A 24,126-nucleotide genomic window follows, 5' to 3' on the forward strand; every position below is an offset into this window, starting at 1 on the left:
AAAGCGGAATTCTCAGCAGTTACGCTCAATCAGCCCGGTGTGGTGGCTCACGCCTGTAATACCAGCGCTTTGGGAGTCTGAGGCAGGAGGATGGCTTGAAGCCAGGAGTTCAAGATCAGCCTGGGCAACATAGGGAGACCCCACCACTACTAAAAAAAAAATTGTTTTTAGATTAGCCATCTGCAGTGGCATGTACCTGTGGTTCCAGACTCGGGAGGCTGAGGTGGGAGGACTGCTTGAGCCAGGAGGTAGAGGCCGCAGTAAGCCATGATCGCGCCACTGCACTGCAACCTGGGCAACAGAGAGACTGTCTGGAAACAAGTTACATTCAACGAAAAACCTCCACCACCACTGCCCTGCCACTGCCCTGCCACTGCAGTCTGAGCAGATGAGGAAGCACCTGCTGTGCATTCAATGAAAAACCTCCACCACCACCGCCCTGCCACTGCCCTGCCACTGCGGTCTGAGCAGATGAGGAAGTGCCTGCTGTGCCTGAGTGTGGCCTGGCTGGTCGGACCACGGGCTGCAGAGGATCGTGTAGGACCCCTCGCCCCTCAGGAAAGGGTGTGACCTCTGGAAAAGCAGTTCCCAAACCCTCCTGTGGACAGCTGCCACCCCTAATGCTTGTTTTTTGAGAGGAAAAATGTCTCCCAGGCTGAATTGAACTCAGCTTTGCAGAGCCCTCAAGTGAAGCTCCAGGTTGAGTGAGGAGCCCGGCCAAGTCCAGCACCCGCAGAGAAAGACTGCCGAGAAAGCCGAGTGGAGGGCAGGCTGCTGCGGAGCAGACACAGCGCCCAAGCATGCCCACAGCGAAGGCGCACACTGGGGCTGTGGGTCATTGCTTCTAAAATGCATGTGAACGTATCCGTTTGTAACATTTATCGAGAATGTCCCCAGTGCACATGACTTTACCTCTTCCCAGCTTCACGTCCTTCCTTTACTAAACTTAGGCAGGCCATTTCTCAGAACTAAGTCACAACAGCCAATCATAAGCCATTAGTTTTTGTCCCAGAAATAACGTCACCTTTTCTTCATCTGGTGACCAGGAAGTAACACAATGACCTGCTCGTGAGACATTAGCTTAAATCCCGAGGCACTGACTTCTCCACCTGCATTTATAGAAAGGAAAGTTCTGGCCACACACACAGGTACGATACCCAAGGATTGATTTATCATTGATAGTGTTGACGGAATTTCACATTCAGGACGTAACAGAATTTCCAGAAAAGACCAAACAGATCCATCTGCAAACAGAACCTGATTTATACGAACACACCCAGCCCACCTCCCAGAGAGCTTGGCGACCGAGCGTGGCCGCAGGAGGCCTCGCTGTGCTCAGGGACCAGATCTTCCGAGGATGAAGGCGAGAAGGGCCCAGGCCGTCATGATGCCACAGACTCTGCAAGACAATGACACGCATCAGTGGCCGGGGCGCCCAGCAGGCCCAGAGGCACCAACACAGGCTCGCCCCGCCTCCTTCCCAGTCCTGCACCCTCGGATGTCATTTCTGTCCGTCACTCCCCCGGTGCCGACACTGAGCTTCTACCTCTCGAGGGCAGGCTGACAGAAGGCAAAAGGTTTGCCTCGGAGCTCAGTGTGCTTCTTCAGCAATGCTATTTTCCAACTGACATGGCCCCTAACCAGCAAGCCAGAACCTCACAGAGCTCAACCGACAGCAACCTTTCCAGCTGTTCAGGCCCAAATCCTGGATTCGCACTTGACCCTTCTCTCATCTGTCACTGACCCCACCCTGCTGCCCCTGGCTGCACCCAGTTGTGACCAGCTGAAGCATCTCCTTCCTGACTGCTCTCCCGGTGTCACCTCTGCAGTCTACCCCAACATGGAAGACAGCCTGAGTTGGGTCATGGATCTTTCTCACTGAAACCTCCGTGATCCCCTCTCTCCTGAGAAGCCCACGGTCCTCACTGGGTGGCTCCCAAGGGCAGGGGGGGAAGGGTGCGCACCAGTTCCTTTTCTGGTGTCCCCTCCTTGCTGTTCTGCCCACAGTAGCGTGACTCTCCTGGCGCCTCCTGACAGAAGGGCTCTGCCCTGCTGTCCTCTCTGCCTGAACACTGCTCCCAGGTCACTACCTGGCTCACTCCAAGTCTCTAATGAGGACCCCCATCAGCTTCTTCCAACCGCAGCCTACCACCCACCCTTGACCCTTCTCTCATTTTTAATAAACACTTGTCACCCAACACATTACAGGGTCCACTTGTTTATCATGCTTCTCCCCGCCGGCCCATGAGCTCCATGAGAGCTGGGATTTTCTGCTTCACTGACGACACCTAGAACGACGACGGGGCCCACACAGCAGGTGCTCAAGAGATAGGCGATGAGTGTCACTGAATGACGTTCAGGTCACCACACTCGTCAACACCCCCCGGCAACACACACCAGCGAGCAAGCTGTGCTCGAGTCAGACCATGCTGGGATGCCGGGACCCCGGGACCCCGGGACCGGCAGGCGGCCTCCCCGGTACTTACTGGAGCAGGCAGTTGACGTCTGGGGAGTGCCTCCAGTAGCGGTACAGGGAGACGCGCAGGGTTGGGTGGCTCCGGTACTCCTTCAGGATGTTCCGTGCGCTGCCAAAGCAAGTTGGCTGCGGTCAGCCAAGTAGCACGATGGCGCCGCCTGCTGTGATCAGGCAGTGGAGACAGACACAGGGATGAACTCGGGAGGGGCAGGGGACGCGGACTGAGAGGCACCTACTCCTTAAACTTATTGGTCAGGAGTAGGAACTGGCTTCGTGTGAGTCGCCTGACATCAAACTTGCAGAGATTCTGAAACTTCTGGTAGACTTGCTGCTCGCTGACCCCAGGCCACCTTTTGACGCTGAGGATGAGGATGGGAGGTCGGATACTGGGATAATCTGGACCAGAAAAATTCTAAAAAACATGCAGAACACAAGAGATTTTCCACGGTGTTTCCTGACTTCTTACCCAGTCCGATGATCTCAAAAGAACTAGGAAAGGTTCTGCTTGGGGCAGGGAGGGGAAGAGAAGGGAGTGGGGGATGAGTCCACGTTGGCTTTGGTGGAGAAACACCAGAGCAAAGAAAAAGCCAGCTTTTATCTCAGCGACCACTAAAATCCCTCTCACAAGTCCCAGAGCGCACTGGCCGCTTCCCAGCAAAGCCTCTGAACTCTGAACGGGGCAACGGGGCCAAATGAGATCCACTCACAATCTTCGGGACCCCCGCTCGGATGAGGTTCACTTGGTTCACGTAAGGAGCCAGCACATCGAGGTACTGAGGAAAGGTCGACTCGGGAACGGGGTCAATCCTGCAAGGACAGAAAATCCCGAAGCTGCCGGGCACATGAAGTTCATCCACTTCCTCAGCCACAGCCAAGGATCCAGTGACAGAACAGCGGAAGGACAATGCCTGGGGCGGCTCTACCTCCCTTCCGCCCTCAGAAGCCTTGGGGCTCCGGTTAGATGCTTCCCCAGCTGACCAATCTTCTTTTCTGAGAGGGAGGAGTCTCATTCTGTTGCCCAGGCTGGAGTACAGTGGCATGATATCAGCTCACTGCAACCTGTGCCTCCCAGGTTCAAACGATTCTCCTGCCTCAGCCTCCTGAGTAGCCGGGATTACGGGCATGCACCACCATGCCAAGCTAATTTTTGTATTTTTAGTAGAGTTTCACCATGTTGGCCAGGCTGATCTCGAACTCCTGACCTCATGATCCACCCGCCTCGGCCTCCCAAAGTGCTTGGATGACAGGCGTAAGCCACCCCGCCCGGCCCAGCTGGCCAATCTTAAAGCATTCTCAGTGGCCTCCATAGAAGCAGAGCTTCCAGATGTCACCATCTGCTGGTGACGGTTTGGTGAGGGTCCTTCTGCTGACAAACAGCAATAGGCTCAGAGAATCAGTGCGAGGCCACTATTCAGAGAAAGCCCCATGCTGTCCCCTCCTTGGCATGACATCACCCTTGATTCCAAAAGGCATCCCTCACCCCACAGCCTCCACCCACCGCCAGCGCACCCTCTGTCCAGGGAGCGCACACACCTGAGCACAGGCCCCAGCAAAACCATGGGCCAGGCAGACAGGCAGGGAGAGCTTTTAGGCCACGAGGATTAAAAGAAATGAAAGACGCGTGACCCAGGGCAACGAGGTGCTCCACTACTGCTAGCTCCTTCACTGTCCAGCACACACGTACTCACCAGGGAGGGCCTCAAACAGTCAAACCACAAGAAAGGAACCAGGTTGGCACAATTCTTATTTAAGAAATAAGCGTTCCATACATGTATGTGTCATAGAATGTTTGTATTTATAACATCCACTGCTAAAATGGACAAATATAGGCAGTACCGTAGTTAATAGATTATAGTCTGAAAAGGTATTTCTACATCAGTCCCAAAGCACACGAGAATTCCGATTGGCTCCTTGACCTGGCTAAGGCATACTTCACAAACGTGCATGCCAAGGATGGTGCTGTAGAGTGCACACGGAAAATGTGTTTCTGCTGCCCAGGGCTGCAGGTATCAAGGACATTGTCACCTTGGGGAAATGCACTGATTCCAATGTGGGGTTCCATTCATGTCTCCCCAGCCTGTGTGCCCACCAATGACGAATGTGTCATTCATTGAGCTGAACACTTTCTCCTCTTCCCTCATCATTGCTTACATGGCTGTAAGAACACAAGTGAGAAGCAGAACAAGCACACACGCCAGGCTGGGAAGGCTGAGACAGGTGTCAGGACTTACGCCTAGCCCCACTGCCTTGGCCTCCTGACAACAGTGGGGATGGGGGCTGGGACCCAGGCAGGCAGGCAGGCGCAGGGGTGGTAGGGACTGCTCCCGTGGCACAGGGCCATTTGTCTTCCACTGCTGTGTGGGCTGCTGCCCAGTCAGGGACAAGATTTCTATGACAGTGACACCCCACATTCGCCCTTCTCTGGTAGAACCCTAGGACTGGAGAGGTCTTGGCTTCCAGCAAGGGCTCAATAAATCCTGACCACTGATTGAACCACGGTATGAAAAGGAAGAACACTTACCTGTGCACTTTCTGTAGTAGTAAATGTGCCACTTTCAAAAGAACTAGGAAGGAAAAAAGAAATGTAACAGACCTTATCAAAATATGCGTGCTCATGCTTCTTCTCATTATGTGCAAGCCAATCTGAAATAAATGGAGAACCCAGGAACGGAAGGGGCATAATGCCAACAAAAAGTGAGTTTCCAGCTGGGTGTGGTGGCTCGTGACTGTAATCCCAGCACTTTGGAGGCTGAGGCAGGCGGACTGCTTGAACCCAGCAGTTTGAGACCAGCCTGGGCAGCATGATAAAACCCCATCTCTACAAAAAATACAAAAATTAGCCAGGTGTGGTAGCTGCACCTGTAGTCCTAGCTACTCAGGAGGCTGAGGTGGGAGGATCACTTGAACCCAGGAGACAGAGGCTGCAGTGAGCCAAGATCCTCACCACTGCACTCTAGCCTGTGAAACAGATGAAATCCTACCAAAAAAAAAAAAAAAAAAAAAAAAAAAAAAAAAAAAGTGAGTTTCCTTTTAAAGGAACAGCAATCCTTACCTGACCCACAAAGGAAGGCATCATATGCAGCTTCATGGGGGCACTTTGTCTCAACTGAGGCATTTTCCACCATTAGGAGAGAATTGAGCAGTCATTAGAAACACGCCCCCTCCTAACTCACCATCCACAGCAGCTACAGCTCAACCACCCTCCCCACGGTCCGGCAGACCCTTCTGCGGGCCCATACACCAACTTCACCTTGGTTCTCCCCACGACGGAAAAAGCCCCAAGCTCAGGGCTGCCGCATAGACCAAGGACCACATTAAGGAGGAAACTGACATCTCCCAAGGCCCTCGGATGCATTCTGGGCTTGCTTGTTTGGGGCAGGAATTACATGGAATAAGTAGAGCGAAGGAAAGCCCCACACAAACCTCCCCCACCCCCTGCTGTCCAGGGGCGGGGACCAGGGTCAAGAACAAGATCAACTGAGTACCTCAGCGCTCTGCTGACCATGCAAAAAGTGTTGGCTCATGGGAACATACCGTATTTCTCACAGCTGATTGCATGAACAATCTCTGGTCCAGAATTCTTGGTTGGATTCAAGTCACTATTAGAAAAAAATAAACAACTTGCTGAAGGTAATCCCTTCTTGTTTTCCCCTCAGTCCCTTAACATATATATATTTTTTAGAGACAGTGTTTCACCATGTTGGTCAGGCTGGTTGGTCTCAAACTTCCAACCTCGGGTGATCTACCCACCGTGGCCTCCCAAAGTGCTGAGATTACAGACGTGACTGCACCCAGCCCAATATAAAGTTGTTTAAATGTACTGAGGACGTATCTTTAAGGTGCAAATCTAGGCATGGACAGGTAAGGTCTCGCTAACTGAGCAACCAGAAAGGGGAAAGAACAATGGAGCAGGAGGCCCCTGTGGGGTTACTCCAGGCATTTATCAAATGCTTTGAGCCCAGGCACCAAGCTAGACAAGACAGTCTCTGTCCTCCAGAGCTCACTCTCTAGTGGCCTGTCTAGTGACAAATACAGAGACAATTACGCCTGCGTCATATAAACGCAAGGCCTGGGGCAAGACAGTCACACCAGGACCCTGCAGGCTTCTGGAAGCAGGCAGGACTCTTGGAGAGTCCCAAACCACAGGAACCAATGGGGTTCAAGGAATGGGGAGATGGCAGGCATTTCAAGCAGGCAAAGACAGCAGGAAAGGCCAGGAATGGTGGTTCATGCCTGTAATCCCAGCACTTTGGGAGGTTGAGGTGGACAGATCATTTGAGTTCAGGAGTTCGAGACCAGCCTGGCCAATATGGTGAAACCCTGTCTCTAGAAAAAGCATAAAAATTAGCCAGGCGTGGTGGCATGCACCTGTAGTCCCAGCTATTCAGGTGGCTAGGGCAGGAGAATCGCTTGAACCTGGGAGGTGGAGGTTGCAGTGAGCCGAGATTGTGTCATTGTACTCCAGCCTGGGCATCACAGCGAGAGACTCCATCTCAAAAAAAAAAGGAGGTCTGACACCAGGAGCTGTGAGGTGAGAAGTGGAGCTGAGGTCCTGTGTGAAGGGAGAGCCAGAGGGTGGGAAGGAGCCCCTATGACAGGCAGGGGCTTCAGAAGCCACGGAAAGACTGATCAGAAAAAGCAGCCCATTCAAATTTACATTCTATATCATCAATCAGGGAGGGTGTGGGATGAAGAGGGCAGACCACAGGGCTGTGATGCCACTCAGGGACTGCTTCCACAGTTCCACGGTTGGAATGAAAAGACAGTGATCCTGAGAATGCAGAGAAAGGAGAGGTTAGAGATTTACAGGGTCAAGTCCATAAAACTCGACTCGATAGATGTGAGCAACTCAGCTGTGTGACCCCTTCCATGTCTTGGCTCCGGGACCTAGGTGAATGGAGATGGCGTATGACAAGGACACCTTCGCATCACTGGTTTTCAATAAGATGTTTTGGAAGCTCATGTGCTTAAACCTCCCTGACCCCTAACCTCCCCCTGTAAACAGGCATCATCAACGTGGGTGTGCCATGAGCTGTCCGTTAGGATCAGGAAAGCCGTCAACAATGGCAGCTAAGATTCAACAGACCTGGACTACATGCAAGGGGCTGTTCTGAGTCCTTCCACAGCTACGAACTCACTCAATCCTCACAACCACCTTGAGAGTTACATTATTTTCTCATCTCACAGATGGCTAAATTGAGGCACAGAGAGATTAAGTAATTCTTTCAAAGTTACTCACAGCGAGTTGCAAAGCTGGGATTGAAACCCAGTAAGCCTAGAATCAGAGCCTGTGCATTTACAACAGAATTCTCTCTTCCCTTCACCCTCTTATGCACACACAGCCCCCAGTATACACCTGGTACCATCAAGACTTCAGAGTTTCCAGGCACTGAAGTGTGCTTGAGGGACAGAGAGGAATATCAAGTTGGAGGTGCCCGCAGGTCATGCAGTGTGGGAACATCAAGAAGACAGCTGGTAAACGCAGTGTCCTAGATGCTGAGGTCTGGACTGCAGCTGCACACAGGTGCTGGAAGTTGAAGCCCAGGGGTTGGGTGAGGCCACACGGAAGCCTGGGAATGAGCCGGAAGAGGGCTGAGGGCCCCTGAGAGAAAACTTAGGAGAATGGTAGACAGAATGAACCACAAGGAATGGGTTTAAATAATTCACACACACGGGACAGGGTGTGGTGGCTCACGCCTGTAATCCCAGCACTTTGGGAGGCTGAGGTGAGTGGATCACCTGAGGTCAGGAGTTCAAGACCATCCTGGCCAACATGGTGAAACCCCATCTGTACTACTAAAAATACAGAAATCAGCCACGTGTGCCTGTAATCCCAGCTACTTGGGAGGCTGAGGCAGAAGAATCACTTCAACCCGGGAGGTAGAGGTTGCAGTGAGCCAAGATTGTGCCATTGCACTCCAGCTTGGGGGACAAGAGCGAGACTTCATTTAAAAAAAAAAAAAAAACAACCCACACACACTTTCAGAACAGGTGCCACCCGGTTCCAAACACCGCTTGTGCCTCGTCCTGCTGAATGGGGCCAGACCAGAGGCGCCGCGTGCCCTCTGGAGAGCAGAAGTGAAGGAGACAAGGCCCTGACTGCCATAGGCAGAGGGGAGGAAGAGAGGGGAGAGTTACAGAGGCTTTCCTAAGTTTGGAGAACACATGTTGATGTGGAAGGAAATGAGAGGGAGACAGAAAGAGGTGGAGACACCTGGGAAGGGGCAGGCAGGGGTGGGGAGCTACTGAGCAGGGGTAAAGGTGATGAGTAGGGGACAGCTCCTGCTGCCTGGCCTCGCACAGGGAAGGTGCTCCATTTGCTGGTGACAGGGGCGAGACAATGAAATAGGGGAGGACAGTCAGCAACCGTACAACTGTTTGCAGGGCAGGGGTTGAGAGATTTCCTGTCTCTGGCTTCTCTTTGGAAACAGAGGCAAGAGGAAGGGGACCATGAAGCAGGAGCAGCTGGAGGAGATGGAGTCCGCCTCAGGCATCACTGTGAGTGGTGGCCGTGCCTAGGGAACCCAAGGCCCTGCAGGGTACAGGGAGGCCGTGGCGGCCGCAGACCCTGCTCCAGCGGCAGCTCCAGGAATTGCCACCCTCACCTGTTCAGGACTTCATAGACTTCGGAAAGACTCGACACCCTTGGGAAATTCATCTCCTACAATTATGGAAAACCAATCAGAGAAAAGCGTTTGTGCTTTTGTTTATTCTCAGTTTTAAGCAGTATCAAATAGTCATTAAAACAGCCTGGAAAGTGCTAACTCCTACAACCTCCTCTTTCTCTTATCCTTATTCCTTAGTTAGGATGTCAGGGTACCCAGTATCCATGGGTTTCCTACAAGGGCTCCCAAAAACCCAGACTAGAAAAAATCTCTACACACCATCTCCCTTAGAAGATGTATTTAGGAGATTATCTATCAACACAGGCAAGGACATACATGTAGAATACAGGCATTCTAAGGTCTAAAAAGCCTTGGGGCAATGCCTAGTTACTAGACCCTAAGAGTTCATAGTAGCTGGAAATACCCGAAGTACAAACGATAACAGCCTATAGGCAGAGACAGACCACACCCTACTCCCATCTGTGTGGCTTCCTTCCGGGATGATTCACTCTAAGGAATCACCCTAAGGCTTCACAACATTGATCTGATGCCTCTTTCTCTGTTCTTCAATTTTTTGTTTTTTTACTTGAGACAGGGTCTTGCTCTGTTGCCCAGGATGGAGTGCGGTGGTGCGATCTTGGCTTATTGCAACCTCCGCCTCGTGGGCTTAAGCGATCCTCCCACCTCAGCCTGCCAAGTAGCTGGGACTACAGGTGCGCACCAACATACCGAGCTAATTTTTGTAGAGCTGGAGTCTCACCCACATTGTTCAGGCTGGTCTCAAACTCCTGGGCTCAAACCATTCACCCACTTTAGCCTCCCAAAACGCTGGAATTACACGTGTGGGTCACTGTGCCTGGCTATTCTCATTTCTAAGCAGCATTTAAACCAGATAGGTCTCTCTTCTCTACGTATAGTGCATGGCCTTGACTCCACAACAGAATCACCTGGGGAGCTTTAGAAATGCCACCTGGCCCCACTCTAGATCAGACAAGAAGCTGCCAGTGTGGCCTGGCTATCAGCATTTTCAACTTCCCACGTGATTCTAACATGCTGTCAGGGCTGAGAACCCATGACTGTAGGGCTCAAGAAGAGGTTTTTTTCTCAAGATTTTTCAGGAGGGAACCCTCTCCACCCTGGTGCTCTGTACACATGTTGCAAATATTCTCAAGGCATGCATCAAGTTCTAAAATAAATTGTTCTGTTGTCTGACCTAAATAAGCACAAAGGCCAGCAATGGTGGCTCACGCCTATAATCCCAGCACTTTGGGAGGCCAAGGCGGGTGGATCACAAGGTCAGGAGTTCCAGACCAGCCTGGCGAAACTTCGTCTCTACTAAAAATGCAAAAATTAGCCAGGCATAGTGGTGTGTGCCTGTAGTCCCAGCTATTTGGGAGGCTGAGGCAGAAGAATCGCTTGAACCTGGGAGGCGGAGGTTACAGTGAGCTGAGATAGCACCACTGCACTCCAGCCTGGGCGACAGACTGAGACTCCGTCTCAAATCAGTCAATCAATAAGCACAAAAACTCTATACAAGTAAGTCAAAATGTGGGAACTTCAAAGGGAATAAAAGTCATATATAAGCTAATATGATGACTCACAGGTACCAACACACAAAAGGAAATGCACTGGTTTTAAGAGAGAAAAGCATTCAAAGAACAACTTTAAACAACACAAGAGAAAGCTAAGCATTACTGGTGCAGACAAAGCAGTCCTTAACCCAAAGCAATTCTCTTCATTACCTTCCAGATATCCTTTGTTACATTCTTGGTATCAATGAGAACAGGAAACAGGCTGTGGATATTCTGCTTAAATTGATCGTAGCTTTCTGAGGGGAAAAACCCAGGGAGTCAAGAGTGAATTTGTTTGCTGGTAAAAACGGGAAGGAACATTCTTGAACCTAGCTTGCCACTGGCACTGATGAATAACGCAAACTGAAACAAAACAGGAACTGAAAGCATCCTTCACCCTAGCCACTAAGGAGTTCTAAACTCTGATCAACCTGCCATCACCACTTTTAACGGTAAGGGCCAAATGGTTTTGTTAAATTTTGGATGTGTTCTATTGCCAACTTTAGTTAATGTAGTTTGTGAAGTTCTAGCCAATGGGATAAGACTTTTAAAAATAGCGTATTATTGAAAAGGCAGACATAAAGTCATTTGTAAATAACTGCTCAGAGAAAAATCCAAGAAAAAAAATCAATTAAAAATTGTAATTAGTAAAGTGTCCTGATAAAAGAAGTTTACATAAGAAAGAACTCAGTTGGTAGTTATCAAAGTTATACCTGCATATAGTTTAAAGAGGTTTACTGCAAAACACGCATACTAAAAACAAAAACCAAACCCTGTGACCCTCTTCCTGCTACTATTCCATTTCCTATTCCCCAAAGGCAACCATTTGCAATTCTTTTCCTTTCGGTATTTATTCCCATCTCTCCAGCACACGCAGGCTGCAGCGTTAGACACCGCACTCCTGCCCTCCTGCCAGCTGAGAGGATGACGACCCGTCATTCCACCCCCACACACATGCCCAGCCCTATTGCCACATGCACGTCATTCACAGAAGGGTCTGTGGTGGCTATGATGACTTTTCCTTTCTTGCGCAGCTTTTGTTCTCCCAGTGATTATTTTATCGTACTTAGTTTTTTGGTGAACGCATATTATTAATTTCACCCCTGATTCTCCTTCAACTGTCTCAATATGCTCAAACTCAGGTGTTTTATCGTTTCTTGGGGAAATCTCTCCTAAAACTTTCCTACCCCTTTTAACCTAGACTAGTGTTCTTTGCACATTAATTCATTTCATCTCAAAACAACTCAGATAGTGGCACTATTACCCCAATCTGACAATTAAGGTAATGTCAGCTTGCTGGAGACTACACACATGGTGTGAGATGGGTGAAACCACCGAGGCTCGAGTCCCGACCTTTACCCACTAGGCTGCACTGCTGCATGTCTAGTAATGGAATCAACCAAGAAAAAGCAGGGGACAGCCATTAGACAGTATCACACGATATTAAAGCGGTATTTATTGCTTTTTAGTAACACAAAATAATGCTTTGGGTAAGTGAAAAAAAGCCAAATGAAAATCAAATATATAGTATAATCAAATATGTTAAAAACTTAGGATTACAGCTGATCAAAGGTGACTTCTGACTTAAGACATTTCCGATTTTGCCAAGTTTTATACAATAACTCTGAACAACTTCAGTAATGGGGAGGGGGTATCAATTCAAATTTAACTTATTGCCCCCTTGACAAAGTCTCGTGGTTTTCCACTCTGGGGAGACAGTAACAGATCAGAGTAAGGGCCTCTGCCTGAACTCTCCAGAAACCTGCAGATGCTGGGAGAAATGTGCATGTTAGGGATATGATTCTGGACGAATCCCTCTGTAGATGGAAAACTAGGATGAAGGAAGGGGAACGACAGGTGTGCCCCTACCTGGCAGGGGTCTGAAGAACTTCTCATGTAGGTACAGCAGGTCCATCATCATGTTATGTCCCACTAAGGGCTACTTGGAATAAATCAATAGGTGAGAGAAAATAAAAAATGTCATACAGACACTATAACAGTTTCTTGCTAAAGATGTAGCTTTAGGACCCACTGCAATTCTGATCACTTGACGATTCCATCCTTACCCCCCTTTGCCTCCATGAAAGGTAGTTCAACAGCTTAAATGCCAACAAAAAGAAAATAATTCGCAAGTAGGAGGCACATAAGACAGGGTCGGTACTGGAAATCTATACCATGAAGTAAGCTCCTATAGTTTCCCCAAGTAGTTTTAGGTCAATTAGAATTGAAATTCCTGTGTTACAAAAGGGGCAAAGAAGTCATACTGTTTCTTTTGGATAATCTTGCCCCAAATTAATCTATCATGATTTGGTGAAAGCAAGGTTACCTCCAGGAAATTAGTTACAAATGAGAGGGCCAGGCGCAGTGGCTCATGCCTGTAATCCCACCATTTTGGAAGGCCAAGGCAGGCAGATCACTTGATCCCAGGAGTTCGAGACCACCCTGGGCAACACTGTGAGATCCTGTCTCTACAAAAAAAAAAATTTAGGTATGGTGGCATGCATCTGTAGTCCCAGCTACTCAGGAAGCTGAGTGGGACGTCAAGGCTGCAGTGAGCCATATTCATGCCACTGCACTCTTGCCTGGGTGACAAAGTGAGGCTTTATTTGAAAGTAGAACACGAAAAATTAATGAGAAGGAATCACTTATCTTAAGGAATCTGATTTTATTATTGAAGGAGCCTTTAGTATCTATGATCAGAAATACAGAAGACTGCCTTTAGGCCAAGAGGAGAGACAATTTTTCCTACCTTCTGGGCTTTCACCAGCATATGGAAAAAGACAGAAAAACCCTTTGCAGAGAGAAGAATATTTTCCTTCCAACAGCTCTCTCGGTCACAAGAGGTGCTCTGAAGATACCAACGATGTTGTTTACTCACTTTCTTCACTACCACCTGAAGAGCAAGGACAAATTCCCTGAATCCTGGGTCACTGGAGATGAAGCCTAAAGAAATGGTTCTATATCTAAAACAAAAGGAAAGGGGAAAAACTACAAGAGTTCGAGAGAAAAGCTTTTCAGAGGCCAGATTTGGCCAAATGAGAGAGAAACGATACAGCCACTGATGCCCGTTCTCAGGGGAGAACTCACCCCGTCATCTTTCAGCACCGTCCAGATGTTGTGGAGGGCCTGCCGCAGCACCAGCTGGACCTCAAAGGCCTGGAAGCCTGCAGCAGGGAAACACAGGGGCACACAGTAACTGGAACCATGTGGCATGTTCCCCTTAAGAGAAGCCAGGAGGAGCAGAAGCTGAGAGATGGAGAGGTCAGGTACAATGGCAGATTGAAGGGTGTCCAAGCCCATGAGCCATGTGGCAGGGCCTGGCCTGTCATGATGGGATCTAGCGCAGCATTCTAAGAGTTTCTGATCTTAGGGCCACTCTTGAGTTGGGAATCCCATACAGTTTGTGTTGATGTGAGTTACAGCTACTGATATTAACCATGTTAGAAATTAAAACTCTTAACATTCTAAAAATGTTTTTTAAACAAAAACTCATTATATATGAACAAAAGTAACACTTATAAAAAGTAACTATTTTCCAAAACAAAAATTTGAGCAAGAGGAGTGACACTGTTTTACATTTCTACAAATCTCTAACATTTGGCTGGAAGGTTCTATCAACATCTGCATTCAATCTGTTGTGATCCTTGAAACATAAGAAAATTCAGCCTCAAGGCTGGGCGTAGCAGCTCACACCTGTAATCCCAGCACTTTGGGAGGCTGAGGAGGGCCCGAGATCAGAAGTTCAAGACCAACCTTAGCAACATGGTGAAACCCTGACTCCACCAAAAATACAGAAATTAGCCAGGCATGGTGGGCTGGGGGGGTGGGGGGGTGCGGGGCAGGGGGTGGGGGGTTGCGGGGCGGGCGATGGGGAGTGTAATCCCAGCTACTTGGGAGGCCAAGGCAGGAGAATCCCTTGAACCTGGGAGGCGGAGGTTACAGCGAGCCAAGATCCAGCCTGGGCAATAAAGACTCCATCTAAAAAAAAAAAAAAAAAAAAAAAAATCCAGCCTCAAACAGATATGTAAGTGGAAAAGGGAACAGAATTACCAGCCTTATCCAATGACTCTGAATATTCTTTAGAATTGCACCAAATTCAACAAGTGGTAGTTTCTTAAAGATTAGTTGCAATGTGGAATCTGAAACCATCATTAATGAGTTTTCTCCTACGCTACATTACAGTCCACTGGCCTATCTCATACCTTGAATAGATCCCTTATCTGTGAGATAAGACAGTGCACAGAAGTAACAACATGTGCTAGTAATTTGGAAAACACTGGTTGGCAGGGTTATGCAGGTCTCCCAAATGTTCACACATTTTCTTACACAGTATCAACAGAAGACAATGGAAAATAGGATCACTGATCTCATCAGGAAGGTCACAGTACTGGGAAGCTGCCAAGCTTATGGTGGCACATGCAAGTTCTTCAAAATTCCAGCTTTTGATTGAAAGCTATAATTTTATTAGTAGGAAATACTGCAAGTTATATTCCTTGAAATGACAAGTTTTTTTTTTTTTTTTGAAACAGTGTCTTGGTGTGTCACTCAGGCTAGAGCGCAGTGGCGCCATCTTGGCTCACTGCCACCTCCGCCTCCCAGATTCAAATGATTCTCCTGCCTCAGCCTCCAGAGTAGCTGGGATTACAGGCGCCTGCCACTACGCCTGGCTAATTTTTGCATTTTTAGTGAAGATGGGATTCTCACCATGTTGGCCAGGCTGGTCTCGAACTCCTGACCTCAAGTGATCGCCTGCCTTGGCCTCCCAAAATGCTGGGATTACAAACGTGAGTTACCGTACCTAGCCAACAGGCTTTTTTTAATTGAGAAAATGGTTGTGAAACCTTCAAGTCTAAGTAACCAATCAGTTCTTTCCAATAAAAATGACATTTTGTGTGGTTGGGTACAGTGGCTTATGACTGTAATTCCAGCACTTTGGGAGACCTAGGCGGGAGGATCACCTGAGGTCAGGAGTTCGAGACCAACCTGACTAACATGGTGAAATCCCATCTCTACTAAAATGCAAAAATTAGCTGGGCGTGGTGGCGGGTGACTGTAATCCCAGCTACTTAGGAGGCTGAGGCAGGAGAATCACCTGAACCCAGGAGGCAGTAGTTGCAGTGAACCGAGATCATGCCATCGCACTCCAGCCTGAGAAACAAAAGTGAAACTCCAGCTAAAAACATATATAAAAATAACATTTCATGAAAACAAACAAAAGAAAAGCAGCTAATTCATCTCTCAACTCAAAAAAACTGCATATTCACTTTTCCTTGACACAAGTGCTATATTTTGCACACAACCAAGCAATGTTTTATGCATACTTATATATTGACATATAATATTTTAAAAAATAAGTAATCAAAAAAATTGAGATTTAATACAACTAAGAATATTACTTTTTCACCAAGGAGGCTGCTAGTAGGATTAGCTTTTCTGTTTTTAACTGAGACTAAGTGGTAACGAAGAACATGGTCTGATGCTTCTGCCTCAATTTGTGCTGAGGTGTGAGCACGTCTGTCTGACATTGCTTGGGCACCAATGCAAACGGCACAATAACAACAGCAAGTGACCACAGAGGGATATGCGGAAAATTGTTTTGACCTCACAGACCCATTGGAAAGAGTCCCAGAGACTCTAGGGTCCACACCCAGCCTCCGATTGCTGCTAAGCTACGACCGCATTCACTGTGACTTCACATCACAAAGTGGGGGAAAAACTCAGATTAACAAAAGTCAAAATAAGAACAAAGGGCACCCAGGACTGAGATAAAAGGGATGGCTCATGAATGGAACTTGACTTTCTCAGCCTTGAAACTCAAAGTATGTTGAAAAGCCTTCAACGTTTGAATGCAGGTCAAAGCTTTATCTAACCACAAAGACTACAAATCCCCCGAGCAAATGCTGGCATCAGACTCAGTCATGATGCATTTGGGACCAGGATCCCAAGAGAGGGTATGTTTCTCCAACTACCAGCAGGTAACAGTGACCTGTCCCAATGCTCCTGCGTTGGGAGGAACAGCCCCTGCCTACCAGCAATCCCAGGAAGAGTCATCCAGTCGCCTTCCTTGGCCAGGTCCAGCCATCGTGTCACTTCATCAATCACCACCTTGATTTGGTCTTTATCCAGAGAGCTGAAAATGGGCGCACGAAAGTGAAAATGTCAGAGAAAAACACACCAGAACGGCAAGAATAAGTTAACACGAGAGTAGTTTCTCAGCCCTCTGGTTTTCATACTGCAATGTATAAAGAAAATGAACCAAAAGAAAACCCTTTCTTCTCTGAGGCTCTTATGCAATAGGAAGCCAAACAGTAGGAAGAATAGCCCGCAGTCTTTCACAGGTTCCAGGGATATATTCCACCCCCTCCTGCTTCACTAGGATGTATGGAGGAAAGCCATTGGTAACTAGCCAATGCCAAGCATTGCTATCAGGACCGTCTTCTTTATTCAGCTTTCGGGGGTGATAAAGTCCTATGTGGAAAAATAAGGAAAAGACAAGGACTTTGGTAAATACATTGTCTCTTGCGTCAGAAACAGAAGAACATAATAACACTGTGAGATAAGGAAAGGCCTTTCTCCAACTCTTGAAAATAAAAGAAGGTTAAAAATTCAACTTGTTTTTCCCTTACAAAACTCTACATTTTTATATGAAAACCAGCAAGAAAAATACAAAGAGATGAAAATTCCTCCAACATAACGGAATTATCTGGAAGAGATCATCACTCATCGTATTTCAGATGTTCATGTAATCTTCTCCTTTCTGATAAAGGCAAAGAGCTTCCATGACTTGTTCAAACCCAAAACTGAGCTGACAGCACGAAGCTCCAGGTGAGGGTGACAGCCCCAGGGCCCCCTGCCTGTCTCCCTACAGTGCTGTTGCTCTCACTGTGGTCACTCCTGACCCCAGCTCTACAGGAATATGAGGTTTTGGAGACTCAGGCTGGCACAGAGAACCAAGTAAAAAGGCAGAGGCCCCACCCATGGGGAGCAGGGTTAGTCACAGCGGGGCAGACACAGCCTAACCAAGGCGCACATCTGATGTCAATGCCCAGGATGACTGCCAGTCAAGGTTGCCCGTGAGATATGCTTGAAAAATCCCTCAGAAGATCAGATAGAAGATCAACATAACATCTCACAGCAAGTCCAACAGAGCCGTTTCTTCCCCTCTAGCACTGGCATGGAGTTCTTGTTTGAGTTTCAAATTAGGAGTCAGTTTCTTTTTCTTTTTAAACACTGAAACTCACACTTGATGCAGTGAGAGGTTCATGAGGGAGTGGAACACGATGGAGACAGGTGAAAGCCATTCTCAGCTCAGGCAGAGGCGGCTGAGGCCATCCCCACCATGCATGGATGGAGGTCACCACACTCCTGAAAACAGCATGCCCGCTCACAGGAAATGCAGACAACAGCAACAAGGAAACCAGAAGGCACCTGGAGAAACAGGCCATACCTGCGAACTCTCCAGTTCCCACTCAGGATATCATGTCTAATTTTCTTCTCCTGTTCTTCATTCATATATGGGATTCCGTTTTTGAGAAACTTCAGACAGAAACAGAACAAGAAACATAATAAGGAGACAAGACAGCGGTACCCTCTGTGCTGAGTAAAGAGGTAGCTTCTGTGCCTGATCCCATGGGGACAGGTAGAAAGAGGAAAGGAAAAAACAGGCTGTATAGGCCAGTTAGTCTAGATCACTTTTAAAACATTCCCAGGCCAGGCGGGTGGCTCACGCCTGTAACCCCAGTACTTTGGGAGGCCGAGGCAGGTGGATTGCTTGAGGTCAGGAGTTCAAGACCAGTCTGACCAACATGGCGAAGCCCCATCTCTACTAAAAACACAAAAAGAATTAGCTGGGCATGGTGGTGGGTGCCTGTAATCCCAGCTACTCGGGAGGCTGAAGCAGAAGAATCACTGGAATCCAGGAGGTGAAGGTTGCAGTGAACCGAAATCATGCACTCCAGCCTGGGTGACAGAGCAAGACCCCATCTCAAAAACAAATAAACAAGCAAACAAAGGGAATTCCTGTTCCCCTCTTCCGATGCCATACCTTGTTATAGTTGAAGCCATACTGATTCAAAAACTGAACACTGGAAGCCTGGAAAGAGAATTCTGAGTCCAAAATCCCAAATGTCGTAGGGAAGAGAAAGAAGTTACACGAATGAGCTACGTACCTATAATAAAAGACACATACAGAGAAAAAGCCACAACCACTTAAAAAACTCTGGCTCCCAGGGCAGGCTTCGGGGGGGGGGGGCTCTTTCTTTTAGGTAAGAAGAATCTGAGTGTGCCCGAGTGTCTGCTGTGTTTTAGGAGCTATGATTGGCACTGGTGGGGGGTGGGGGAGTGAGCTAAAGGAAAAAGGCAGAGATCCTGCCCTCAGGGTCAGGGTCTACCACAGAGACAGCCCTCCACAGGCCCCCCAGGGATGCCGGGTCGGCATGCAGGCTGGCACCCTCAGCTGCTCATGGTGGGTAGGGAGGCATCCTGAGAGCTGGGACATCCTTTCTGCCTATTGCATCAGGTAGTTTAAACATCACTTTCATCATACCATGCTGTGTCAGGTGTTTTTATCAATATAGGTGCACACAGGAGATGATAGAAATAGCGGAAGGAACACCTAAGGTACAGAGCGAAACTGGTGGAAAAGGCCCCATGGGAAAGATACTGTTTCCAGAGAGACGTCAAAGCCAAGCCGGAATCCGAAGAGGGCAGAGCGAGCAGAGGAAAAGACAAGCAAAGAATATGAACACCCAGGGCCAAAGTGGTTGGGGCACCTGAAACAGAATCTGAGGGAGGCAACTGTGGTACATGGGTGGACAAGCAACATCCTTTGCAGAAGCTCTTGATACATACTTGTTTGCTTCTCCTTCAATAGCGGAGAACATAGACAATCCTGGAAGAATGACCATAGAGGGAATGAATGCCAAAGAAAAGCAACCTCAATTTCACTACACAGACAAAACAATTCAAACAGTACTCTGTGCCCAGATACTACGTGAGCTGTCCAACAGGGTAGGATAACATCTTTAATGACCAACAAAAAAGAACAGACTGGAAGCATGAGAAATGTCAAAAACTGTAATTCACACTGAATTTGCTAAAATGTAATTTGTGGCCTCTTCTTCAATTATAGAAGTAAATATTAAAGGGACATTCTCACAGTTTTAAAACTAACCAGAGAAAATATCAAAAACCATTAAGATTTATATATTTAACTCATTTAAAATGTCTATTCCTCCCCTCTCAAAGAAAATCATACACAGAGATTTTTCTAAAAGAGACTTCAGTCTGGGTGCAATGGCTCACGCCTGTAATCCCAGCACTGTGGGAGACCTAGGCAGATGGATCACTTCAGGTCAGGAGTTCGAGACCAGCCTGATCAACATGGTGAAACCCTATCTCTACTAAAAATACAAGAATTAGCTAGGTGTGGTGGGGTGTGCCTGTAGTCCCATATACTCAGGAGGTGGAGGCAGGAGAATCACTTGAGCCTGGGAGGCATGGGTGTTGCTGCAGTGAGCCAAGATCACACCACTGCACTCCAGCCTGGGAGACAGAGAAGGACTCCCTCTCAAAAAACCACCCCAACACAACAAGCAAAAACATGAAAAAAAAAAAAAAAAAAAAACCACCACAAGGGACTTCAAATTTGGGTACAACAATGGAAACATAACTACAACTGTTTCCCATACTTCTCAAAGAGGTCTTATAATTAAAAATAAACAAAAAAACAATCATAACAGAAAAGTAGCAAAGGATCAGGCTAGAGAGGAAAACACAAATGTTCAGCATGTTTTGTAGTAAAAGGAGGGGTTGGACATGGCAGCCGGATCTCAGCCTCTACTTGAGAGGCTGAGACTGGAGGATCTCCAGAGCCCAAAAGTTTGGGCCCAGCATGGGCAACACAGCAAAATCCCATCTGGGGGGTTGGGGAGGCGCTGACAAACCCAGAAAAGTAAAATCTGGTCCAGGGCTTGTTTCTGTAAACATAACATTTTACTGGAATGGAGCCATGCTCATTTGCTCATGTATTATCTACAGCTAATTTCACATTACAAAAGCAGGATTGATTAGCTGTAAAAGAAACTGCATTATGCAACTGTTAAAATGAACAGATCTGTTTTGACCAGCCTGCCTAACACGGTAAAACCCTGCCACTACTAAAAATACAAAACTTAGCTAGGCCTGATGGTGGACGCCTGTAATCCCAACTGCACAGGAGGCTAAGACAGGAAAATCGCCTGAACCCGGGAGGAGGAGGTTGCAGTGAGCCAAGATTGCACCACTGCCCTCAAGCCTGGGCAACAGAGCGAGACTCCATCTCAAAAAATAAAATCAACAAACAGATCTGTATGAGCTGATAAAGATCTCCAAACGCCATCAAGGGGAAAAAAAAAAGTTTCTGAAGCTGAGACAACATTAAACAAATTTGTGTATCTTTTAAAAAAAAAAAAAAAAAATCACAGGCCAGGTGTGGTAGCTCCTGCTTGTAATTCCACCACTTTGAGAGGCAGAGGCAGGATTGCTTCAGCCCAGGAAGTCAAGACCAGCCTGGGCAACATGATGAAAACCCATCTAAACAAAAAAATTTAAAAATTAGCTAGGTGTGGTGTCGAGCCTGTAATACTTGTTTACTCAGGAGGTCAACGTGCTAGGATCACTTGAGCCCTGGAGGTCTAGGCTGCAGTGAGCTGAGTCCACGCTACTGCACCTCAGTCTTGGCAACAGAGCAAGACCCTGTCTCAAAAAATAAAAATCACACACACACATTTTTATTTGAGAGAGTAACTGATTGTTCCTTAACACTGCCTTATTTAAGCATGGAAACAATGCTGCTAAATTTTCTTTGCTCCAAAGTGTTGATTCCATATGTATAAAATAGCCCAAAACAAGCATACAAAACTATACTCAATATCCTTGAAAAATCTCAGAGCTGTTTTTACAGTAGAAAACACAAAGACAATCAAAATGCCTTCTTGAAAAACTCAAACATCTAGATACCAAACTCACCAATCTGACAGATTGTAAATTGCTGAACACTCTGGCGGGTCTTTAGATACCACTCCGACGGCAAATCAAAAAGACTGTGAACAAACAGGCATCTCATTCCACGGGCAGTGACATACCAGCCCCGCACTATGGCCTCCGCGGCTGATCACCACTCTCAACCAGGGAGCATTTTTTCCTTTTTACAACTAGGGAACACCACCAGCATGTTGTGGCCAAAAGCCAGGTCCCCCAACACGTGGGAGCAAGCCACACAAAACGTCCTGCCCCCCAAATGCCAACAGGACGCTGACCAAACGATGCTGGTTGGGCCAGATCTCATACAGAAGGGACACAGCTTTAGTTTTACCTGATCTGCTGGGGCCCAGACAGGTTAGAACGAAGGCCCGTGAATTCTATGTCCAGACCTGCCGGAAGGCAAAAAAATACCAGTCCTTGGGTGCAGACCATCGCTAGCACTCTTCACACTGTAAATCTGCAGGCAGCCAACGCACACACCCGGGCTCACCTCCGTGCTCAAGAAGCCAGGTAAGGAGGAACAGAAGCAAGGAGCAGCCAGCGGACACCGCCCTCTCCCCTGCCCCCACCCCGGGGTTGCACCTGGGCGCACCGGGCTCTGACCAACAAGGCACGAGGGGCGCGGAGTGTACTTGCTGCTCAACGTCCCACCGTCCCTGGGGTCGGAGAAGTAAGCCCCCTGTCCTTCCCGAGGCCCTTTCTGGGGCCCTGGGGCCTGGTCCACCACCCACTCCCCAAACTCGCCCGGGGCAAGGGGCGCTGTCCCGCACAGCCGGGAATCCCAGGTGCCTCACCCACGAAGTCCGACTCCTGGACAAGCTCTTGCAGCAGAGGGAGGCTCTCCTCGAACTCCTTGGCACCCACGTCCATGGCCGCGCAGCCGCACTGAGACACCCAGCGCTGTCACGTGCTGCTCACGCGCTTCCACTGCACCGCCTGGTCTTAAAGGGCGCACGCGTAGAAAATAGGCAGCTGTCCACGCCCCACGTGCCCGGTTCCTCCGTGTGGGGCTGGCGTTGCCCACACCTGCCTGCGAGTTTTTTGATTGTACAATTTGTCACAAAGGTGAAGGTTGCTTGCAATCAAAAACTGTTTACCTGGCTCCTTAGCAATTTCTTTGCAGCCCTTAATGTGAGAATGTCATTTACATAGACCAATGTTTAAGAGGTGTGGCAGGAGGAAAAGACAGAGTCCCCAGGAAAAGAGTGAAAGCAGGAAAGCGGAACAGAAACAACCCTGCCGGAACTGCAACAAATAGATACTTCGCTTTGGCTCACGGTCTTCTAATTCACTTCTTCCCAACTTCTCCATCACTGCCAATATCGGTCTGTCCTTATGCCCTCTCCCACGGCCCTGGACATCTTTTTCCTCATTCTGCTGTCCATCTTACTACTGTCTTCACACCAGCAATCAAACTTTGCAAAGCCTCAAGAACTGCCCATTACATGGAAGGAATCCTTGGTCCCTGCGGATTATCTTGTGCACTCACTCCTTGCCCAAATCCCTACCTACAGCATCACTTACAGGTGAGCCCAGTGTTTACTTTTGTTACTGTTTCCAGTGCCACTAGTCCATGGTCTTCCTTACAGTGTCCTCCCTTGAATCCTAGGCTTCTATTTGAACATTGTTTTCTAACTATGGTTCTCAAAGTGAGGTGCTCTAATCAATCTTTAAGGTTAGGGGAGAAAACATTACATTTTTTTGTTTGTTTGTTTTTTAACTCTTTTGAGACAGAGTCTCGCTCTGTCACCCAGGCTGGAGTGCAGTGGTGACATCTTGGATCACAGCAACCTCCACTTCCTGAGTTCAAGTGATTCTCCTGCCTCAGCCTCTGGAGCAGCTGGGATTACAGGCATGCACCACCACATCCAACTCGTTTTTAGTAGACAGGCTTTCACCATGTTGGCCAGGCTGGCTGCTGCCTCTGCCTCCCAAAGTGCTGGGATTACAGGTGTGAGGCATTGCATCCAGTCTTCAATTACACTTTTAAATGCCTCCCCTGGGACATTAATTAAGCAGAAGGGGACTATTAAGCCATTCAATTCTGAAGGCCTGTCAACCAATCACACTTTTAAAAAATGGTGCATACAGATCTGTATTCTATTTAAAATAACACACTTAATACTCAAATTGGGAGAAATAACATTTCACTTCTAAGTATATAATTGGGGTATACATTTAAAAACTTAGAAAACAGTGCTCTAGAAGCTACCTTAACTGCCTACAGGTTTTTTTTCTCACATTTATCAAATAGCCAAAAATTAACACCTTAATTAGCTCCTTTCAGAGAACTGCCATAATTCCCATCTACCCAAGCTCAAATTTTAGATTAACTGACATACACTTCAAGCTTCATCTCCTTCCTAGTAAAATGTTTGCTTTATGACAAACTGAGCACCCATTACTCCATCCATTTCCATCTCTGCTTTCAGCTCTCATGGCACCTCCTTCG

The 24,126-nt window shown here is 47.9% G+C and overlaps 1 protein-coding gene across 2 annotated transcripts; it reads right to left on the reverse strand.

Moving 5' to 3' along the window:
* Window positions 1–1,149: 1,149 nt before the first annotated feature.
* On the reverse strand, window positions 1,150–23,435 carry PNLDC1 (PARN like, ribonuclease domain containing 1). 2 transcript variants are annotated; one of them, XM_032253146.1, is made up of 19 exons: window positions 22,469–23,432; window positions 22,006–22,063; window positions 21,660–21,733; window positions 19,503–19,542; window positions 18,697–18,820; window positions 18,100–18,188; window positions 16,682–16,782; window positions 13,740–13,816; window positions 13,402–13,545; window positions 12,522–12,591; window positions 10,824–10,909; window positions 9,082–9,137; window positions 6,011–6,075; window positions 5,529–5,582; window positions 4,998–5,040; window positions 3,184–3,283; window positions 2,713–2,888; window positions 2,487–2,585; window positions 1,150–1,399 (listed from the first exon to the last, which is right to left on the reverse strand). In XM_032253146.1, the coding sequence occupies exons 1-19, from the start codon at window positions 22,542–22,544 to the stop codon at window positions 1,336–1,338; spliced, it is 1,596 nt and encodes a 531-aa protein (XP_032109037.1). In that variant the 5' UTR covers window positions 22,545–23,432; the 3' UTR covers window positions 1,150–1,335. The 2 variants fall into 2 exon arrangements, with proteins under 2 accessions (XP_032109037.1, XP_032109038.1); XM_032253147.1 differs by lacking the exon at window positions 2,713–2,888 and having other exon boundaries at window positions 22,469–23,435.
* Between the last annotated feature and the right edge of the window lie 691 nt (window positions 23,436–24,126).

This window comes from Sapajus apella, unplaced genomic scaffold, assembly GCF_009761245.1.
Source record: "Sapajus apella isolate SASKATOON/1434 unplaced genomic scaffold, GSC_monkey_1.0 scaffold82, whole genome shotgun sequence".
Taxonomy (NCBI): domain Eukaryota; kingdom Metazoa; phylum Chordata; class Mammalia; order Primates; family Cebidae; genus Sapajus; species Sapajus apella.